This window comes from Tachypleus tridentatus, chromosome 8, assembly GCF_004210375.1.
Source record: "Tachypleus tridentatus isolate NWPU-2018 chromosome 8, ASM421037v1, whole genome shotgun sequence".
Lineage (NCBI taxonomy): Eukaryota > Metazoa > Arthropoda > Merostomata > Xiphosura > Limulidae > Tachypleus > Tachypleus tridentatus.
In genome coordinates this window covers 11,218,652-11,242,609 of record NC_134832.1, presented here as the reverse complement: position 1 = coordinate 11,242,609, position 23,958 = coordinate 11,218,652, and the positions used below count along the sequence as shown (strand labels likewise).

Below are 23,958 nucleotides of genomic sequence, written 5' to 3'. Positions count from 1 at the left end.
GTATGTCAAATACAACGTGGTTGAAATATTGTTATCATACACTCTTCTAATTGTTGAAACTCCTTAAAGGACTAGACTAACAATGTAGGTTTTTTATAATTAAATTGATAAAATTAATTTTCTACGAAGTATTAAATAATAATATCATCCCTTTTACATTTTTACGACACCAATAATCAGTCTAACTCCATCAACATATTGACAATTTATGTCAGCTTCACTATGCTACAAGAACATCTTACATTGCAAAAACAAAATATTGACAAAGAAGAAAAATTATTTTACTAAAAAATCTACTTGCACAACAGTAAATACGTTAGGAGTCAAAACCTCTGTACAAAATACAGTCTTACAACACAAAAATAGCCACCAGAACATATAAGTAAGCAAGGAATAACAAACGTGAATCAGCAATATGTTTGAGCTAATTACTTGTTACTCTAAGAAAGGTGTGTGGCTAGGTCAAATATAAATTTTTGTGAAAGATCATCAGCTGCAGACAACAACTGGTCGCTGAAGGCAGACTTGAATTGTGGTCCTTGCTGAACATCAGAGCATTCGTTTAAACGCGATAGAGAAAAAACCTCTTCTGCCTTATCTGATTCCCTTGTATTTGCTTCAGTAATTTGGGTTATTTGACAACTTAGTCCAATAACTGTTGGATGAACATTTACTTAGGGAAAGCGGTTGTTTGCTGATATCACTATCGCTTAAAGAATAATCAAAACTTTTGTTCTTCTTCAATTATCGAATGCTTTCTTGTACAGGATTTGAACAACATGATGTGGTTTTCCAATGCGTTCTGAGTCCGGAAGCACTTATATACTTTTTATGACACGTTGTACAAGTGTATGGCCTCTCATTAGTGTGAAGTCGCTTGTGGAGCTTAAGATGTACAAACTGCGTGAACTTTGCTGGGCATAAGTCACATGCATACGGCTTCTGGCCGTTGTGCAACCTCAAGTGGGTTTTTAAGTTGCTAGTACTGCTAAATCGCTTCTTGCAAACATTACACTGATGTGGCTTTTCTCCAGTGTGGACCAAATGATGTTTCTGAAGATGAGCTAACTGAGTGAAACTCTTACCACAGACAGAACATGTGAATGGACGTTCACCGGAGTGGGTCCGAAGGTGAACCTTGAGATTGGACAGCTGTCCAAATATCTTATAACAAACATTACATTCGTATTGCATCTTTCCGTCTTTTTTCTTCAATGGGTATGGCAATGAACGGAAACCACGGGTTATACTATAAGCAGAATAGCTGTCGTTGCTTGTAGATGTTGGAAAATAAGATCCATTTAAAGATACTTTGGGATATAAAGAAAAGTGCTTATCTGAAAGTACACCTAACTGGTGAGGTGGAAAGTCAGCAAGTTTATGGTAAAATTCGCTTATGGAGTTACGTAATGTGGAACGTATCACATCTGAGAAAGAGTAGGTATGCAAGTTAAAATAGGCTGGAAAAACCATATGGGTGATATTGTTCATATATAAAAAATTTGGTATATGAGCAAGTAGAGGGGATCCAGAGAGAGCACAGAGGTTATAGGTTGAAGATACCATTTGATTAGTCCTATTAGTGAAGTCAAAATTATGCATTTCGGGGTTATTACTGCTGTAACGTCTGATTTGACAACATTTTTTATGTATATAGTTTCTGACAATGTTAGTATCTGGTTTAGTTATAAAATCATTTGTCACAACCACTTTAACAGGATCTTTCGCAGATTGATGACATAAAGGATCAGCGTGGAAAAATGATGCTGTTGCTACATCTTCATCAGAATACTTCTGAACTTGACAATTTTCTAATATGCCGAAGGGTGTAGGGTTAGTTTTTTTATCTTGTAAATCTCTTCTTTCATAACTTGTGAAAGCAGAAAACTCTCCCATTTTGGTGTCATCATCAATAGTTGGATAATCATGAATATTAAGATTACAAAGGTTTGATTTTAAAAACGTTGTTTCTTTTATTTCATTTTCCAATTCTTTTTTCACAGAATAGCTGTTGTTTCGGTAGAGAAATGCCCTAGGAATTTTGATTTTTACTTTCTTAAATTTGTTCTTCTCATTTGGATATGGTACTATTTTTCCTCCAAGAGTTTCTATCTCTCGCTCCGTCTTTTTTTTCTTAAAACTAAAATCTAACACAAAATTGTTGTCACTGTCGCTATCACTACTATCTTCTTTTTTAGTGGAAATATCATCATGGCCACTTTTACTTTGGTAACTCTCATCACTACGCGTGCAGTCTTCTGTCAGTATTGGCTTATGGGATTGAAAAATGTAATACTGCTCCTTGTCAAGTTGTAACTGATGATCTGAGATGAATAAATATACTAATAAACTTCAAGTTTCAATTTATGATTCAATTTTTTTGTAAGTTGTGGAAGTTATACAATAATATATATTCAACATAAATATTTTTATTATAAGAATATTGCAGAATCCTGATTTATCTCTAGACCTATGTTTCGACGAGTGCCACAACACTATCACATCTTCTGTTTGGTTAATATCGTTGGTGCTAGTAAAGAATAATTTAACAGCTGTGATAACTAGAATATTGTGATTTAATCTTCGACTGAAATCACAATTATATATTCTTTCAGAATAAAAAAAAATATTATGTAATTATTGATTTATAGCAGCTTTTGATTAAAAATACATCTGATTTATACAACTGAGCTATTTCCAAACGTAGAAGACGCCATTAAATATTTTATTGTGATATTGTTTCTGAACAAGGTAGTTGTTATACATTAATTTTTTGCTAACAACATCTAGTCGTAATGTTATAATTTTTTATTTCTGTTAGTTACGCGAGTGTGAAACGGTAATGAATCTCTAGTGACTTTACATATTATTTTTCTTATGTGAACAATAACTAACTAGTAACGGTAGTTAATGCACTCGACTCGAAATCTGAGGGTTGCTTCCTCTTTCAGCTGTGGGGGCGTTATAATGTAACGATCAATCCCACTATTCGTTGGTAAAAGAGTAGCCCAAGAGTTGGCGATGGGTGGTGATGACTAGCTGCCTTCCCTCTAGTCTTACACTGCTAAATTAGGGACGACTAGCGCAGAGAGCCCTCGAGTAGCTTTGCGCGAAATTCAAAAGAATTAAAATGTTAAAAACGTGTATACAAAATGATGCAACTTTGATATCTACGTTACAACCGAGTGTTAAGAAATATGCAATGAATTGATAGATAAATAAATGAAACTTCAATATCTTATTAAAGGCTAATAACGAGTATGGGTTAAGAATAAAGGACAGTCTATTAACTGGTATACTCCAACCAAAATATATGAAGAGAGTAATTCCTTTATTACTAGCATCTGCGAGCTTCCCCAATGGAATTAGTAACACCGCTTTTACAACCAGGCAACTTTGGAAGAGCTTGTGTCTATGTCTATGTACTCACAGACAGAAAATCCCGCTGCCAGAGGCCAGCATTGTCTGAGGGTATTTGCAAAAATGCAGTAGATGCTGTTGTTTAGCGCAAAGTTACACAATAGACTCCACGTTCTGTCTACAATAAGCTATATGGATTAGACATTCATTAATGCTGAGAAATGCGCATTCTTGCAGTTAGGGGTGAGGTAATGCATTTATCGCTAATACTGTTTGTTGTGGCTACATCTTAAAAGGTTTTATGTTTTTTCTGTGGCCTGATTGATTGGGTAACTTAATTTTGCACTACTTGTTGAGCCTTCGATCCATCGTAGGCTGAGATAGAAGTTTAAAGTGCAAAATCCTTAATATAAATCTTTGGTTATTGTACTATCTTGACAATGAACATATCAAAGGTCATTTAAGTCTGACCTCCATAGCATTCGATTTTACACCAAACCTACACAGTTTGCCTGACCATTTATTAATTCTGGGAGCTCTGACTCAAAACGCTGTAGCTACGTAGATTGAGGAGCTGTTTGTAACTCCATCAAATTTGTTTCATTACAAGAGGCCGACCATCGCTGTGCCTATCCTGAGACGAAGTAGATGAACCAACCCATTTAATATTCGACAAAAGAATCCAGTGGCGCTATTTCACATTGAAATGACATGGTGTGACACCTCAAAGATGTCTACAAGACAGCCAACACTAGAATATTTTTTTCTATAATCTCAGAAGCATTTACAGTTTATCAGTGAACATTCTAGCTGCTGTTGTGGGGGCCATAACAACTGGAACTCTGCCACCTAAAATTGGTAACACTGACTTCCTGCCCCAAAGACATGCTGGAGTTTCACAGTTAGAATGATAGTGGCAACACCGTTGACCACAAAATATTATTTAAACAGAACATTAATTGATGATGCAGTAAAAACAAACTAGTGGTGCCAATGTAATTTTCACAAGCAAAACTGACTTTCTAGGGTTTTGGACTGTCAAAACAGCTTGCTATCAGACTTCTGCTGAGGAGTACTACAAAAATTCAACAATATTCCATACAAAATGTGTGTATCTCATAAATATTTCATTCAATTTACAAACTATTTTTAGTTGTCATTTAATTCTTTTTAGTTCGGTTTGTTTGATATTTTTACCGTTTTCAGTTTCATTATGATCGTATTTCACAATTTTTACTTTGAATTCTGAATTTTCTTTTGTCTGTTTTGAACTGTGTTCAGTTTATGGTTTTGGTTCTGCTTGCCACAATATTAGTGAATTTTAGGTAGGCTTTATGTATTTGCCATGTTAAGTGGAGATTGTTTTGTTTCATTTTTATGTGTGAAGCATTTGTGGAATACAAATACTAAGTATATTCATATTTAATGCTTTGAAGAAGCAAATAGCAGGTTGAAATAAATGTTATAACAAAAACATGAACACTAGCGGGTTACAATACCAAATAAGGAGGATGCAGGCTTGAAGTCTCTCAAAGGAGTTAGCACGGGATGTTCCAGTCATGACCTCAGTTGTGCAAGAATTCAAACTACCAATCCTCGCTCCAGACAGACATGATATGTTGAGAAAACTCCAAGAGTTAGATAAAACGCTCGACGAAATGAACCAACATCACCAAAAAAAGCAGTTCACGGGATAGTGATGAAAGACATTGGTGAAATACTCTTAGTGAAGAAACTGGAGTTACATGGTTTGTTTCTATATGCCCTAAGTTTGTTTGTTTGTTTTCAAATTTCGCGCAAAGCTATACGAGTGATATCTGCGCTAGCCATCCCTAATTTAGCAGTATAAGACGTCATTGTAAAGAAAGTTACACATCACAACAATTTTTCAATGGGGATTATTGACTTGTTTGACTTTTGAATCAAGTTGTACTAATTTCACAAAGATTGTGCTACATCATACTAAGAAACTTTCTTTCCAATTCAAAAGTGTAATATATAATGATTTTTATACCTGTTTTCGTCTTGAGCAGATTTGCTTTTTCCATCCGCTCTACATAACGAGCTCATAAACTGTGAAACATGTTAAACAGCCCAGCAATTATTTGTGAGTAAACAATTTTTTTTCTGTGGTATTCTGTTTTCTGTTACCTTTTTCCGTTTAATTTATAATTTATTCTCTGGTTAGTTTCCTAAGTCTATAGATTATTACAGAATACTTACAGCTACCTGTCGGACATAAGTGTAAATAAATATCACAATGGAAAGTGTGTGTATATGTGATATTTATTTCATTGTGAATGACCAGGCGTTGCCTCATGGTTATTGTACAGGGTAATAGACCAGAAAATTAAAAATTCGTACCAAAATGGTTTTGCGTTATAAGAAAGACCAGTCTGTTTTGAATTTCGCGCAAAGCTACACAAGGTCTATCTGTGTTAGTCATCACTAAATTAGTAGTGTAAGACTAGAGGGAAGGCAGCTAGTCATCACCACCCACCGCCAACTCTTGGGCTACTCTTGTACCAACGAATAGTGGGATTGACCGTCACATAATAACGCCCCCACGGCTGGGAGAGCAAGCATGTTTGGCGCGATGCGCGCGCGAACCCGCGACCCTCGGATTACGAGTCGCACGCCTTACGCGCTTGGCCATGCCAAGCCCATATAATGAAGTAACTGGAAGAGCATTGCAGCAATTGAAAATAAAAGTTAAGTATAGACGGACAAAAGGACCGTAAAATATATACAGATATAGAATGCATGACAGTTTGATGTGATCTAAACACAATAATTAAAAGTTTAAGTATAAATAATGGCAATAACAAAAACAGGAAATAAAATTAATTTAAGTGTACATAAAGCAACATGCAAAAAATATATGCATATATAACTTAATACAGAGGTTGACAGCATTAAATAAAAACAATTCTGAAGCCTCATCATGTCATCATAATGTATGTTGCCACATTTGGTCATGCTCTATCTGACAACCTTGCATCTTGGCAATAGTCCTTGTATGTAGCTTTTATAAATAATAAAAGCTTATTAAGGTTGTCATGTCCAAAACACACTTTCCTCTTGTGGGCTGTCCAAAAGTCATGTAATGTACGAGAACGATAGTTTTCTAGTACCCGTTTCTATAGGTGCTGAGTCAAGCAACATGAATGGTGTGTCTTTATACAGAAAAGCACGAACGTTGATTTCATTTTACAGCTGGGTCATTCCATGCCAACTCACCTAGGGCTTCCCAGTTCATGTCATAGATTTCCTTGAAAAAAGTAAGCAAAAACTTCATTTTCATTTAGTCAGCTATGCTATACAGCTTTATGATTTTGCCGGATTAACAACGTTAAAATCAAGAGTTAGATTCCTGTCGGTGGACTCAGCAGATAGCCCGATGTGGCTTTTCTATAATGAGAAACACACACTTTAGAATTTTGCATGGCTGAATAAACCAAAATGAAGTTTTTGATTGATTTTTCTCAAGAAAATTTATGACATGAATTGGGAAAAATTCTTTTTTCTGGGTGAGTTGGCATGGAATGACCCAACTTTCATGGAGAATACTAATGTATACGTAATCTGCGTCTCTTTCCCAGATGTAGATCCTTATCGATTATGTTAATTATTATTACCTAGGACACGTAAATACTTCTCTTACTTTCTTTTGTGCTCGTAGTTTCTTATCTGTTACAAAACACTTGTTGTATGTTGGTGTCTTTCTGGATGGTCTTGATGTCTCAAGTTGATCCACATTTTTTGTTTCACAATGCCATTTAGTAAAAGAATGTCTCTGACTTGGGTATTCTGAATCCCTGATCTTAAAACATGTTTATGATCTGAATTTATAAATATTTTGCGTCAGAAAGAGTTACTAAATGTTTTTCCTCAAAGCATTCAATTTTCGATGACAACCAACGTTAACATGTAATTGTAATGCAATTGTAACGCATACTGCTGCAGAATGATTTTGTATCCACTATGATAGTCACGTGACTTACTCATTTGTTTATTCAGCATTGTTTTAATGTCACGTGCTCTGTAATCCTTTCTGACTTTAACTTTTCCATTGCAGTTTTTTTAATTGTGTAGACATGTAGAAAACTCAAAGTTAACAGTACTGAATGCAGCCAAAATGAATATGAACACAAATGTTAAACAGAATGGCAAGTAAAACAAAGAAACACAAAATGCACAGATAAATTTAAATATAATAAATTAAAGAGAGAAACAACTTACGAATTGTTTTGAACATTAGTTCCCTCGTTGAAGGATAGTTTAGTCTACCTGCGAACTCTTTACTGTACCACACCAAGAGTTCCTGGTTTGGAGCAATTTGCTTTATAGAGTAGAAGTATATCTGTTGTCTGACCTGACAGGCTACAAGGTTTTGACTCTCACTGGAATAAGCTGGATTTACGTAGCGCATCCAGTTAGCCTTGCTGACATTATATCCATCGATGTAAAAGAAGGATGAAGAGGCGTTATAAACCTAACAGTTTGAGAAAAATGCTAGTTTACCAAAATAAACAAATTTAATGTAGACTAACGCTTTATATATCAAACAGAAAAGTTAGTATAAAGGAAAAGGAGAAATAGAGTTATGGTATATCAAGAAATTAATACATAATATGTAATACAATGACAATAACAATTGGAAAATATCTATATGGTTTTAAAAAATACTGGTTAGAAGAAACATTTATAAATACGTGCACGTATTCATTGAAAATAATGTTAACATCACTCGACGGTGATCAGATAGATAAACAGTTAAAAACTATAATGCGTAGGTTGTAATACCTTTCACTCAGCTCAGTTAATGATCTTTTTTATTTTATGAAGACTTGTGAATTATCAAACAAATAATTCTGTACACTTGAAGATATATATAACAAGAAATACAACACTCTGTAGGGGTTTAATGATGTTTGGCTAGTAGTGAGGTTCAGCTTATCGTTTAGATATATTCCTGTTATATTCATATTTCACGATCAAATAGATTTAAAAAAGGAAAGAGTACCCTCCAAAGATATCTTCTGTCAGCATTTGTCGGAACATCATCTTTGTAGTGTACTTCACCCACCAGAGGTCCAAACCGTGTTCCTTTAGGAATACAATCTATACTCCAAACGCCAAGAACCTGCCGGTAATAATATAAAAATATTTGAATGAGCAAAAACAAAAACATGTAAGTAGTTAATCAGCCGAAGTCTGTCGAAAGGATACCGACAACTAAGAACATGAAGGGTAGAGAAGATAAAAGTGTATCCTTTGTCCCAAAACAATATACTAGTTTTAACTTACTGTCTACATAGAGGTCTATATTTTTTATTTTGACATAAAACATTTCAACACTAGATACATATTTTATGCATTATGAAATAAATAAGAACTCTTATTTGATTCTCTATATTTCTTAACACGATATTAATTTATGTATCAGCATTATATTTTACTTCATAATTAATATAATTAATATCAATAAGAAACAAAGCATTTTGAACACATAAATACTAATTTTTTTTTCTATTTTACAATTTCTATATCTGTATAACCTACGTCATTTCATATATGTTTTCGTTTAACTTACAATATATTTAAAGGACTATTTTTCATATTAACATAGAGGATTTAAAATCTAGTTATATGTCATAAAAACACTGAGTTGTGTATCCATACGAATATGAATACTTCTATTGAATATGTAATACAAAGTGTTTAACTAAATATCTTATTATTTTGTTTCATGGTGTTTTCTTAAGTTGTACGAAAATCACTGATGACAAAGGATTAAAAAACGACGAATTAGGACACTGTCATATCTGAAGAAAACCTTTGCATACAAATAGATAGATACTATTAAGACACTACGTCGGAGCTGTTTATTTTCTAAAAAATGTACATGCATCCAGATTTTTGCCAAATTCATTATATAAAGTTCTGAAGAGAGAAGGTAAAGGAACAATATGATTCTATGTTATACAGTGAAAACGATTGCATCAGTGGTTTAATTTGTTTGAATTTCGCACAAAGCTACACGAGGGCTATCTGTGCTAGCCGTCCCTAATTTAGCAGTGTAAGACTAAAGCGAAGGCAGCTAGTCATCACCACCCACCACCAACTGTTGTGCTACACTTTTTACCAACGAATAGTGGGATTGACCGTGACATTATAACGCCCCCACGGGTGAGAGAGCGATGATGTTTGGTGTGACTGGGATTCGAACCCGCGATGCTCGGATTACGAGTCGAGCGCCTTAACCACCTGGCCATGCCGGGCCTGCAGCAGTTCTTGCACGTTTATAAATTTTTGACAAAGAACCGGATTAATACTTTATTCTTCGTATCGGATGACGTGGACATCTTCTCATCACAGTCTGTAAATGTCAAAGATTGAAACGTCCTTAGTAGCTGGTTGCATTCTGTGTTCACGAAGTACCTATTTAAAATTGATTTGAGTTATTAAAACGACTAAAATATTTAGACGAAAACTAAACAACTTCAGGGGACCTTGAATGGTGATGTAAGAAGATATTTATGTCTATGATTCCAGTAGTAAGCAGTAACTTCGCTGTTGATAAGGGTAATACTGCAACAGTCGTTTGCAGATAACAAATACGTCAGTCGACTTTGTTTTCAATGGACCGAAAAAGTGAGTTTAGGCCTAGATTAGGAACAGATCTTCTTCCTGGATTAGTATTGGGTTTTGTTGAACACTTTATAGCAGCATAAATTTGAAAATAGGCTTGTTTTGACTCGATCATGTTATACTGTGCAGGCATTCGGAATTATCCTGCTTAAGTTTTAAAAGGGTATCTATATATCCTCTGAAAAGGCTAGAATAATTACAAATATAATAATACACGTTGTAAGTATAGATTATATGTTATTAGCATTCAAGAGCTTTCTTAATTTCCCCTTCACCCATCCTAAGTGTTGACATAGAAGGCAGTGGTATTTCTTATGCACAAATTTTACATAAAAGAAAAGTTAATTTTCTATGATTTCTTCAAAGGAGTATTTAATGATATTTGTTTGTTTGCTTCTTAAATTTCGCACAAAGCTACGCGAGGGCTATCTGCGCTAGCCGTTCCTAATTTAGCAGTGTGACAAGAGGGAAGGTAGCTAGTCATCACTGCCCACCGCCAACTCTTGGGGTACTCTTTTACCAACAAATAGTGGGACTAATCGTCGCATTATAACGCTCCCACGGCTGAAAGGGTGAGCATGTTTGGTGCGACGGGGATTCGAACTCGCAACCCTCAGATTACAACTCGAACGCCTTAACCCACCTTACCATGCCAAGCCTGGATAATGTTTTATTTTGCATTTGATAAATACATGATACGACTTTAAATCAGAAACAACAGTATTAAATATATTTAAATGTCCAACCGAGTATTTTCTGGTCCAAGGACAAAATGTAAAGTCGCTGTATTTAACGCATTCCTCATCTATTACAGGTTGTAATATTCTGGTAGCGTTGACGTCTCAGTCATAAAACGTTTCACAGACTTCAAGTCGAGGAAAAAAATTCGTGAATTATGAGGAAACACTGTAAATCAACGTAATATTTCTTCATTGTGTTAAACTCATCTTCCAAAATGACGACAGTTTTGTATTCGCGAGAGAGGTTCAAGTTGTCATTCCTGATGACAAAAACCCACTTGAAGTAAAAATGTATCTCAGGACGTCTGGTATGGGTGTTAACACTTTTATTAATAAAGCAGAGAACAACCTTCTCAGGTCATCTTCATATTAACAAAGAGAGAGATTGCAACTGACCGTTGCCGGGTGCATGTCTTAAGAACGAGAGTTTAAACGGGTTCGGGATTGTAGAGGGCGTTGCAGTTAGATGTTACGTTATTAATTAGTGTAGGTATAAAGATGTTCCTTTATATTGGTGAACTTAATGTCGGGGTGTACAGAGTTAACCTATTTCCTGTGAACAGGAAAAACATAATCAAACAGCATTTCTTAACCTCAAAATCACAATAACCGATACACAATTCAAAAAGAGAAATTCACAGAAAAATCATCCATACTGGAATATACATTCCCTGGGACTCAACACATGAAACAAAACAAAAAACTCAAAATATTAAGAAACCAAATAAATACAGCCACAAAACTATGCTCACCCAATAAAATTAACGATTAAATCAACAAAATAAAACACTTCATCAACATCAACAAATTTCATCCAAAAACAGTGGAAAAAAGTATACGCACATCCCAGATCAACAACAAACAAACAATAATAAACCCCACGATACACTACAAAACCTTAAACTGCTGCATATCATATATTCACGACATCAGCGACAAAATAACCAACATTTGGAAAAAACTTATAACACAACAAAACATTCCAGAAAAAACCAAATGTATTCAAAAACCAGGTACAAAATTAAAGTTCATACTATGTATAAACTACACTGACAAACACAACACCTTTTATAAAATACAATGTGATAACTGCCACGACTTCTATATTGGAGAAACAAGCAAAAAAATGGAAACCAGATTCTCAGAACACCTTCACACGTCTTTCAATATTGCAAATCAAATAAACGCAAATAATTATAGAAAACACCCAGATACTAAATAGGGAAACAAATATAAATAAACGCAAAATCAAAGAAGCCCTACTTATAGAACAACTAAAATCAAAATTAAACCAATATAAAGGAACATCTTTATACCTATACTAATTAATAACATAATATCTAACTGCAACGCCCCTACAATCTCGAACCCGTTTACACTCTCGTCCTTAGACATGTACCCGGCAACGGTCAGTTGCAATCTCTGTCTTTGTTAACATGAATATGACCTAAGAAGTTCGAAACGTTGTTCTCTGTTTTATTAATAAAAATGTTAATACCCATATCAGCCGTTCTGAGATACAAATAAATAACTAGTTACAACAGACACAGAAAAAGAGTATAAAACGAACAATATCATCAAGTAAAATTTTTATCAATATAAAACTTATTTTGTAATTATTGACATGAAAGTTACGTTTTCATCAATATGGTAAAATAAGATGTGTATGATATAAACTTTATCACACTGTCTAATTATTTATGTTTTATCCAGAATAGAGGCATCATAAAAATCATCTTCTTTGTCTTATAATTTCGGGACTGACTAAGATATTAGAGCTTATTAGGCGAACTATTGGTGATTCGTGATTTTAACAGCAAGGAAAATATTTTTAAAGATTATAATTCGTGTTTTTAGCTTTGTAACGTTTTTTTTTTTTTTTTTCCAAGAATCTTTGCACATAACATATAAGGGCTTGAATGCCACTTTATTTTAAATTATTTGACCCACTAAGTGATAAAATCAGACATTTTTGTAAATGGTAAAAATATTATGATCACAAACGTATGAGTCTTAGAATTGGCCTGGCATGGCCAAGCGCGTAAGGCGTGCGACTCGTAATCCGAGCGTCGCGGGTTCGCGCCCGCGTCGCGCATAAACATGCTCGCCCTCCCAGCCGTGGGGGTGTATAATGTTACGGTCAATCCCACTATTCGTTGGTAAAAGAGTAGCCCAAGAGTTGGCGGTGGGTGGTGATGACTACCTGCTTTCCCTCTAGTCTTACACTGCTAAATTAGGGACGGCCAGCACAGATAGCCCTCGAGTAGCTTTGTGCGAAATTCCAAAACAAGTCTTAGAATTATTGATAGCCAATTCACCCCAATTATTTTATCATCATTCCTAAAAATTTAAGTTTACAAGAATTGCAAAGAAGATACTTTCCACATTTATTTAACAGAAGATCAAAAAAGAGGTACAAAGGATCCATACTGGACGTCAACTACTATTCGCTCAGCATCATGTCAGCTTTTATAAGAAATAAATTCTCAAAATGGCACAAACAACAGCGAGAAAAATAATACATCATTGACTTTCAAAATATTTTCACTAATTTAAGAATTTGTAACGATAGTAATATATTATTACATGTACATCTCATCTTTTAGAGATATTAGTTATCACCATTAGATTCCATCTAGGAACATAGGGCCGCAATCGCTTGTGGATTCTTCAACAAGTATTTAAGTGAGTAGGTTGTTAGCCCACTGCACCGAGCCGTTCCTAATTTAGCAGTGTAAGACAAGAGGAAAGGCAACTAGCCATCACCAGCCACCGCCAACTCTTGAGCTACTCTTTTACCAACGAATAGTGGGATTGACCGAAATATTATAACGTCCCCACGGCTGGGAGACGAGCATGTTTGGCGCGACGCGGGCGCGAACCCGCGACCCTCGGATTACGAGTCGCACGCCTTACGCGCTTGGCCATGCCAGGCCTTTTAGAGATATAATACATCTTTTACTTTCAAAACCAAATGTGCATGTGTAACAAAATATCATTTGATGATATTCTTTGTTTTTCATTCTTTATTTAGTGTCTGGACAAAGGATTTGAAGATTTAAAGAGCATCATTGAAGAGCTAATGTAAAATTTGTTATAGTAATGAATGTTCAAATCCTTTGTAACCATCAAACCAGTAAAACCTTACTCCGATGAAAGCCTTCATTGATGTGATAATATCAAAATAGTTAATATGAAACCAGAGGAAAATATTCTTAAGACGTGAAGGGCCTCTATATATTTCACAATTGTAATCATTAGGAGAGATCATAAGCATTTTAATAGTTAAATAACATTTAATTTTTTTATATTTTCTCTATTTACCTGGTCTCTCTGAAACATTAGACAAATTGTGCAAGTCTTTAGTCCAGACCTCCACAAATTCCGGATATCAAGTCGCCATTGTGACTAAAAATTTCATCTTGGCACTTAGTATTTTTTTTCATTTAATTCGTGTACAGAGATGTGCTAAACAGAATTTAAATTTGGAACAGTTCTGGACTCTTGTAATTCCAAAACTATTTTCGGATTCTCTGAGTCTGAAATCAAACTTTGTTTCTGGGATTTTAATGTCAGATTCAACAGTTTTTCTTTTTTTTTTCAGGAACAAAGTGTTGCAGTTTCAAACATGTTACGAATTTTACGCCATTTTATCTTTCTTCTTTCTCTCAGTTTAATCAATCCGTGTGGGTGTTGAGAGTCAGACTGGACCAAAGGTAGTTAGTTCAGGCGGTGCTATTAAATGTTTGTTGATATAATGTTATCATTAGCATATACTCGTTGCTGTAAAAGTAAATAAATATAGTTTCCATTTTCCAGTATAAACAGTAGTGAAGTAAACTTAGGCAACTCTAAATTCCTCTACTTATCATTGTACAGTATTTGTAGTGATAAGTAAATTAGACCTATTCTGAAACAATTTGCTTAGCCTATCAATATCACATTTATTATTTTTATTTTACTTTCATTCATTGTAAGTAATCCTCTTAAGTTATAGTTAATTAGTCTATTATTTTCATAACTGAATATATTGAAGTTTAACTTTAATATGTGTTGTTTTTTTAATATGGTTTAATAACGAACCTTTTGTTTCTTGGTGTAAAACTATATGTCCTGTACCCTAACCTGACTCAAAATGTACTCTTTTCTGTGTTGGACTTGACTCTCAAGTTTTGGGCTGGCTCTTATATCTGAAATATCTTATATTTGTCAAGGCATACCTTAGCCAATTGTGTAACAGCCTTTACTGAACTATTGTACTTGGAATGTTTTTTTTAAGTAATACCAAAATTAATAATATAGACTTAGTAACCTACCCCTAATTAGCAAAATGCTCTCTGGTGTCACTTGTGAACGTTATTGCTTCTCCCCTCTTACTTGAGGTAGCCAGTCAGCATGAGGTGCAGAACATCTGCCCTAAGTACCAATCTACAATTCTAATTTGTTAGGTTAACACCATGTATTGCTTTAATAGTCATAGATTCTCGGGTGTGAAGGTCTTCTTGTGTTGTGGAAATGCTTGAACACATAATTTTTTAATCTTTTGTTATCAGTTATGGTTGTCTATTCTCATAACTCAAGGAAACATGATGAAGCAAAGTAATGTATTTATTAGAACACTGTTTGTCATTTCAAATTTCATACAACTATTCATTTTCATTTGTACATACAACTTTACTTAATGTGTTTGTATGTAATATAAAATATGTAAATATAGTTTATCCGCTATATGTTTGTATGTCATATATAACTAGAATATAAATCACATATGCTAATATGGAAAGCAGTTTCTTAAAGAGATTGCAAATTAAATGAATAAATGCATAATTATGAAGTTAAAATACAAATAGTTAAACTGTAATAAGTGAAATATTAATCTTTCGTATTCACAATTCAAAGTCATATATAGCATAATAAATAGAATATGTGCTTACTGCCTATTATCATTTGAACATATTGCGCTACAATTAGTTTATACCAGCTGGAAGTACCCATAAATGAAGCAAAAACTGTACAGAGGACAATTTTAAGCAATTTTACTCTTCTCCTAGCCTCTGCCCACCACGGGTATCGGAACTCGGTTTTTAGTGTGTGAGTCCGCAGACATACCACTGTGCCACTGGTGGGCCTCAAAAGTAATAGATCATTTTTACACTACCATGATTCAGGCAAAAATACCTAGAATTGAGTATTGTATGGATAATGATACAGCCGATTTCAAGACTACATAGATTGTAAGATAAATTAGTGCTTTGATATTAGCGTTGCAGAGTACAAATACCTGAAGTTTATATGTTTTGGGATCAATATAGAAAATAGGCCTTCATTATAAGTTGAACTAGTGTATGAATATCCTTGACATAGATAAATTGTAATACATAAAATATTAATTTTCAGTATCCAAACTGCTTTGTATATTATTTATATTGAAATAAAATTATAAGATAGAAAGTTAAGCATAATAATAATGCAGAAATTAATATTGTGTTAAGAACTTTAGAAATATAATAGCAGTTTTGTTATTTTGTAATGTGTTGGATATAAATCTAATGTTGAAATATTTAATGCTAATATAAAAAATGAACTTCTTGATAGATTGTAATTTAAAAGTAACATATGGTGATGAATCCACTGTCCTAGTGACATATTTTGGAACTATCTTCTTTTAGCAACTCATTTTAAAATTAAGTGCTCCTATCAACACACTTTGAAACTACTCCTCTAGTAGCACATTTTGAAATCATTTGCACTCTAACGCCACTATTTGGAGCTATGGCACTACTGGCCTTCGAGGCCTCAAAGGATACCTCCACAAAAGTTAGGCTGGTTAAATACTCATCTACACAAAAAACAATTAGCTAAACTTTAAAATACGTTTATATAATTTAAATGTAAAGTCTAACAAATTATTCTACTTTTCGATAGTTCCCTTGTTGGAACATAGTATTAATCAATCAAGTTTCTCGCTTCAACTTTTTCCAGGGACTAACAGAATCAAGTGTAGATTGAGTGTTTTCTTCTCTGATTCTCATGCAGTAGACGCAAATGGATCAGCCTATTGCTTTTCGACTTTTGACTAACTGATCTAATTGGCATTAATTGCTGTTTTCTTCTGTAAAAAATTCTAAAGTTTCTTGCCTTATTTAAAACAGTATTTGAAGCCACAGGGAGCAGAGTTTCAAGATATTTTCAGCAGATTTTATAAAAATTTGCACGGACTTTCATTATGTAAAGCTTAAAGAGACTTATACATATCTTTAAATGGAATAATAGAGCTAATGTTATTTGAAATTAAACAGTTTTCATAGTGTTTCCATAACTTTGACTTTTCAATAAAAACTCTTAAATAAATTATATACGTAAAAACGGCTGGTATGGATTGAGAAAATTCTATGTAGAGGAGCGAACAACGTTTCGACCTTCTTTGGTCATCGTCAGGTTGACAAAGAAAAAGGTAACTGACCTATAGTTTACCACATGTTTGAAGGGGGTTGTGTAATTGAGTGTGGAAATGTAGAGGGCGTCAGGTTCAAATATGTGGTCAGCTATCGGTCAGTTACCTCTTTCTTCCTTCCTGAACCTGACAATGACGGTAGAAGGTCGAAACGTTGTTCGCTCCTCTACATATAATTTATCTCAATCCATACCAGCCATTTTTACATATATATTTTTCCCTACAAGTGGGTTTTCTCGTCATCACGGATTCTTAAATAAATTGCTGACAACAGAATGATGTATTCTTATGTAGTTTTAATTTCCAATCATTCCTCGGTTATTCTTCTAACTGTAAGGTTAGCTTTCATTTTCGTTTATGCGGGCAGCATTTTGCTTTCACTTGTAATTATATAAATGTTTTAATTCACCCATGAGTGAGTCGCCACATATATAAATACACTGTTACCATAACCTGTATTGCTTTAGTATTGTCGCGTACTGTATGACAGTGCATTGTTGTTTACATTGTAATTTATAAAGGTTCTCATTAAATATTTGTGTCATGTCTGAATCTGTGTTCTGTCTCATTCTTTGTAGCCCATGTTTCACATCCGTAGGAAAACCAGCATCAACGTATAAGATCCGCTATCCTCGTGTTATTTTGCGGGTGTAACTCTTCTACTGCGCAAACGTTCCTGGAGATACCACACTATCACTTGCTCTTTAGCTGGTACAAAAATACTCATACCTACAATCACACATAGAAACAAACAGTTTGAAGTGATTTCATATTGCAGCGTGGAACAGTATATGATTTGTTTGTTTGTTTTATAGCAAAGCCACGATAAACTTTCTGGTGTGTCAGCTGTGGAGAATCGAATTCAGGATGTTAGCGTTTTAAGTTTGTGGACTTACCGCTGCCTCAGTGGGAGACAAATCATTATATGAAATAACCAAATATGATTTAGGAAAGGAATTACAAATTAACTGACTAATCAAAAAAACGTATAAGCTTTCAAAACTGTTATAGTTTTATATCAAAGTTTTAACTTTGGATGAAAATTAAACAAATATTTTATTTTTCTAAATAAGTGTATTCATTAATATAGATAACAGTTTGATTTTATTCTTCTCAAAATAAACAGAGCTTTATATAATGTTTTTCTTGTTGTTTGTTCAGGTGTGACTTTAATTTACTTACTCAGAAAGTGGGGAGAATACACAGTAGAAATAAAGTAATAAATAAAATAGTTTTAGTATCATAACATAAAAAATAGATTACTGTCCTTTTAAGTGTGTGTTGTTGTTTTTTTTACTTTGAATCCTGTTTTTCCTATCAGTTATATTGTTAAGTAATTCGACAGAAAGAGTAATTTGTGACGGTTTTACGATTTATATTTATTATCGACGATTGTGTAAATTAAATTTTTACTTAGAAATACATGTAACTTATAATAGTGTTAAATGTGTATTACAAAATTCCTGCCTATTTATTAAAATTGTTGAATATTCTCTAGTGTAAGAATAAACAATATATATGTGTACAAAAGCACCAGCGTATTGTCAGTATTGTTATGCAAGCTAAAATTTCTAGAAACTCACCTCACGCTTATAATACGAAACCAACGCAACACACTAAGAGGCAGTTTGTTTGTTTTTGAATTTCGCACAAAGCTATTCGAGGGCTATCTGTGCTAGCCGTCCCTAATTTAGCATGTAAGAGTAGAGGGAAGGCAGCTAGTCATCACCACCAACCGTCAGCTCTTGGGCTACTCTTTTACCAATGAATAGTGGGATTAACCGTCACATTATATATAACGCCCCCACGGCTGGGAGGGCGAGCATGTTTAGCGCGACGCGGGCGCGAACCCGCGAACTTCGGATTACGAGTCGCACGCCTTACGCGCGCAGCCATGCCAGGCGTTCTAAGAAACTGTACATATTACTGGTTTCCTACAGTCAGTATACTCTAAACCTCAGAAATTATAACTGTGATTAACTCTTATTAATCGCGAATTACAGATGTTTGATAAGGAACGTTTATACATATCGAACATTACAAACTCTTAATTTCAGCAGGTTAACATCGGGCGTTAATATCACTGCACAACAAAGTTTTTGCTTCTTGAACATTGTTGGGTGTTCCTTATAGACTTTTGGCTGCTGATCACGAAAATCACATCCACATTTGCCAATCACGTACCGTTCCATCGAAATCTTCAGTTTTGTCATGTTTTTCTTATATTTGTGTCCAAAAATTTTCGTTTCTGTAAGAGACCTTTAAACAATGTTTTGTGCAGTCTGGTCAATATGTCTCGTCAATGTCGTAACAGCCGCAATACATTCTGCTATATTTGTGGCGAGTATACTCTTGTTCATCAGAGACGCTCAATGACTGCTCTTGTAAAGAACGCATATCATCTGTATTTCGGCTGTAAAATTGGTGATCAAGACCAGGAATGGGCGCCTCACATTTGTTGTGCGACATGTGTTGTCACTCTAAAAGAGTGGCTCAGAGGCACTCGAGAAACAATGACGTTTGTGTTCCGATGATATGGCGAGAACAGAAATACCACGTGACGGACTGTTACTTCTGTTTGACTAATGTGTCTGGTTTCTCTGCCAAAAACAAGAAGTCAATTGAATACCCTAACCTGCCTTCAGCAATGAGACCCGTGCCACATGACGACAGTCTTCCAGTTCCGAAACCACCAGAGGAATGGACCTTAGACAAACCAGATGAAGAAACTGCAATACAGGAAACTGGCAGTGACATTGATCTGGATTTTGAACCGTGCTCCTCAGGCGATCCACATCTCATAACACAGTCAGAATTAAACGATCTGGTCAGAGATTTGGGCCTGTCAAAAGCAAAAGCCGAATTGCTGGGTTCGAGACTGCAGGAATGGTGTTTGCTGTCACCAGGTACAAAAAATTCTGTTTTTCGAAGTCGTCAAGATGATATAACCAAATTCTTTACACAAGTTGACAGTCTCTGTTTCTGTGTCGACATCGAAGGACTGTTCTCTGCTTTGGGTTGTGACCATGACCCGCAAGATTGGCGTCTCTTTATTAATTCATCAATGTTAAGCCTCAAAGCTGTTCTGTTACACAATGACAACGTTCACCCATCAATACTTGTTGGCTGTGCAGCATACATGAAAGAAACCTACGAGAACATGGAAATGTTGCTGAAGAACATCCAGTACAGCAAGTACAACTGGAATATCTGTGTAGATCTGAAGGTCGTTGCTCTGTTACTGGGACTGCAGCTCGTCTATACAAAGTACTATTGTTTCATCTGTGAATGGGACAGTCGTGCCAAAGAGCCACATTATTCTAGACAGAGCTGCCCACTCCGTAAAAAGTTAGTTCCAGAACAGAAAAATGTGGCGCATAAACCGCTTGTCGACTCGTCAAAGATTTTTTTGCCTCCTCTTCACATAAAATTGGGACTTATGAAGAATTTCGTGAAAGAAATGAACAAAGAAGGTGAAGGTTTTCGTTATTTAAAACAGATGTTCCTAAGAATAACTGAGGCCAAGATCAAAAAGGGCATTTTTGTTGGCCCTCAGATCAGACATGTTATGAGTGACAAACGGTTCGAAGATTTGTTAGTTGGGCCGGAAAAGATTGCCTGGAAAGCTTTCAAAGACGTTGTTGACAATTTTCTTTGTAATTACAAAGCCCCACATTACATTCAGCTGGTAGACAAACTTCTCAAAGCATACAAAACAATGAAGTGCAACATGTCACTCAAGATTCAGTTCCGCCACTCACACTTGGACTTCTTCCCCGCAAATCTCGGTGCTGTCAGTGACGAACACGGTGAAAGGTTTCACCAGGACATTGCTACAATGGAAAAACGATATCAGGGCAACTGTAATCCGTCAATGCTTGCTGACTACTGAATACAAGCGAAAATCAGGAGCAAAACACTTTTAATTATGTTGAACTTACATGTAATAACGTATTAGAAACATAAACGCAATTAAATACGTTATTGCCGGTAAACAGTTAACTGTCTATTTCTCAGGGTTCTTACTTGATGAAGCAAAACCAAAACTATATTTGTCCATACCTGTCACAGTCAGCAAAAACGTTTAAGGAAGCAAAACTTTTCAAAAAAATTATTGTGCAGTATATTTCTACGATAATATTAGATACCTTCATTGGCGAAAAATTTGTCTTGTAATCAGTAAAGAGCAAGCTAGCTTCCCGTTAAATAAATTGTACCAATATCAGTTCGAAATTAATTCATTCATCGTGAACCCTCGATAGGATTTCAAGGAAATTACGGATCATATAAAAGGCTCAATATTGTTTCTAAGTTTGCAAAAACTATTTGTAATAACCATTATTATAAACTGTATTGCTGTTTATATATTAAAATATATTTATATTAAGAAAGAAAACTATATGTATCAATTTTGTTTGCAAATATCATAAATTTTATACATCTCGACATTTAATTAACTTCATAATTTAAATTACAATATTAACTTAGTTTTAGCCTTTCCAATTGTATGCAAATTCTGTTTATTACATTGACTTTACGTTTATTTGTTAGTGTTTTAAAATTTTCGCACTAAACTGCACAAGGACTATCTTTACATAGTCATTTCTACTTTTGAACTGATACACTGTACGGAAGGAAACTAATTAATAGCACCCACTGCTCTTATGCTACTTTTTGTCTGATTGATCCTTGTTTTGTTTTTAGACAACGAAGCGCAAAATATGAATACCCGGACTCACAGTCTGTGCTTATTAGTTCTCAAATCATGGCCAATACAGCTTCCACCTTGAAGGAACTAAGTTCGCATTTTGTTTTTGCAGCGAGTGATTTGTTCCCAAAATATTGACAGCCAAAATATATATGTTTTTCATCTAAATATATATTTATATAGAGAGAGAGGCGAAATATGTGTTTGCTTGTACTCAAACTCCTCCAAGCCTATTCGGCCAATCACAACCAAAATTTGTATGTAAATAGTATGAACTATGGAAATGTTCCAAGGGGTCAAAATTGAGTTTAACCCTATTTTTTTTATAGCCTGTTGGTTAAGTATTCTCAACCTATTGAGTCAAACTCGATCTTGGCAAGTTAATGCTTTAGACTATGTTGAATATTTTAAAAGGATTCAAAGTATGAATGTTGCTAAATTGTTTCTCAAATAATTATGTTTTTTCTCCTGGTCAGTGAGATTTTGGTTTGGATCACCTGAAAAGTAAAAGTTAGGATCACAAAAAGTAAAAGGTAAGCAAACTGCAAATGTTGTTTATGAAGAAGCTTTGTTATAGTTTTGAAATTTTAAGATAAAGTCTATGTTCAAGTTATTATTTTAAAATACAAAATTGCTGTTAAACTTACATTGTTTTAACTGAATTTAAGCATTCCCCATTAGCTGTCGGCTATTTAAGCTTGTTAACTATACGTATAAAACATGATACTTTTCTTGCTCACGCTATCGGTTGAAAATTGTTAAAACAGTAATAAATAAAACATACTTTATAATACTCTTCTTCAAAGAATTAATTTTCAGCAATTTACAGAATTTTCATTTATATATCATCAAAAATAATAACTTCATAATTATTTCTTTCAGTTGCTCGTGTGTATCGTAAGAAAATTCAGTAGTTCACTATCAACCGTTACCCTGAGATTGAGCTGAACACAAAAAAAACATTTTCAGACATCCACTTACTCGTATTATAGAAGTTTTCTAAATTGATTGGGTGTGTGTATTCACATTATTATAAATGTTTATTTTGTGTAATCGAGCTAACAAACACTTACATTAGTAACTGTCTGAGAGCGTTTGATAGTTAGGTTTCTAGGAAGACTTGTTTGAGATTTGTTAGAACAATCTTCATCACACGGGTTATCAGGAACCACGCACACTGCTAGATGCTCAAAGTCCTCTTCCTTCATATTAATGATGTCCCAGCCGCCACCTTCCATCCTAGGTTCTGGAAAAGAAACAAAAAAATAGTGCTGAATCTCAAAAACTTCAAAAGAAATAGTTTTTTGCTTTTATGGCCTTTATAGATAATAAAAACAGTACTTATTAAGAATTCTAGATAACAATTTTTGTGTGGCAGTATGGATAAAAAGTATGTTTTTTTTCTGTCGTCGAAGTAAGTTCATTTGTGTTTCTTTTTGCAAAGACATCTGAAAAAAGTGATAAATTTTCTTTAACTTAGTATCAGCTTGGCCCCAATGGTTAGCGTACCGTGCTATGTACTCAAAGTTCTGGGGTTCACGCCTCGATACCGTGGAAAACAAAACAAAAAATGTGCTCACAGTTTTAGGGCCATAAATGTGTTGTACAAGAAACAATCAAATCCCATAATTCGATTAGAGTAGTTCACAAGTTGTTAAATGGTTTTAACTAGCGCCATCGTTCTAGTCTGTCTTTTCCAGATTAGGACCATCTGGTGCAGATAGCCCTTAATTAGCTTTGCCAGAGCTTTCGCAAACAAACAATAGTATCACTGCATTTCAACACCTAGACTGTATCATCCACAAACTTACACCGATTATAACTTTTCAAACTGGCATTATCCAAAGCAATGCATTCAAAATTGTCAATGTACAATTCACAAAACAGAAAAGAAAGGGTGAAACCATAGCCAAACCAGTCTTTTGTTGATAATACTTATCATTAATTTAAAAAGAACTAAATTTTTAACACAGATTCAATTTAAATTAAGAATATGCACAAATCCTATAACTAACTCTGAAATTTTCAATAATCTTGTAAAC

General features: G+C 34.4%; 1 protein-coding gene across 1 annotated transcript; it reads right to left on the bottom strand.

The window, feature by feature from the left end:
* Positions 1-404: 404 nt before the first annotated feature.
* Positions 405-23,154, bottom strand: LOC143223868 (PR domain zinc finger protein 1-like). The gene is made up of 4 exons (XM_076452344.1): positions 22,990-23,154; positions 8,387-8,506; positions 7,603-7,855; positions 405-2,324 (listed from the first exon to the last, which is right to left on the bottom strand). Exons 1-4 carry the CDS (start codon positions 23,152-23,154, stop codon positions 745-747), a joined length of 2,118 nt encoding a protein of 705 aa, XP_076308459.1. The 3' UTR covers positions 405-744.
* Between the last annotated feature and the right edge of the window lie 804 nt (positions 23,155-23,958).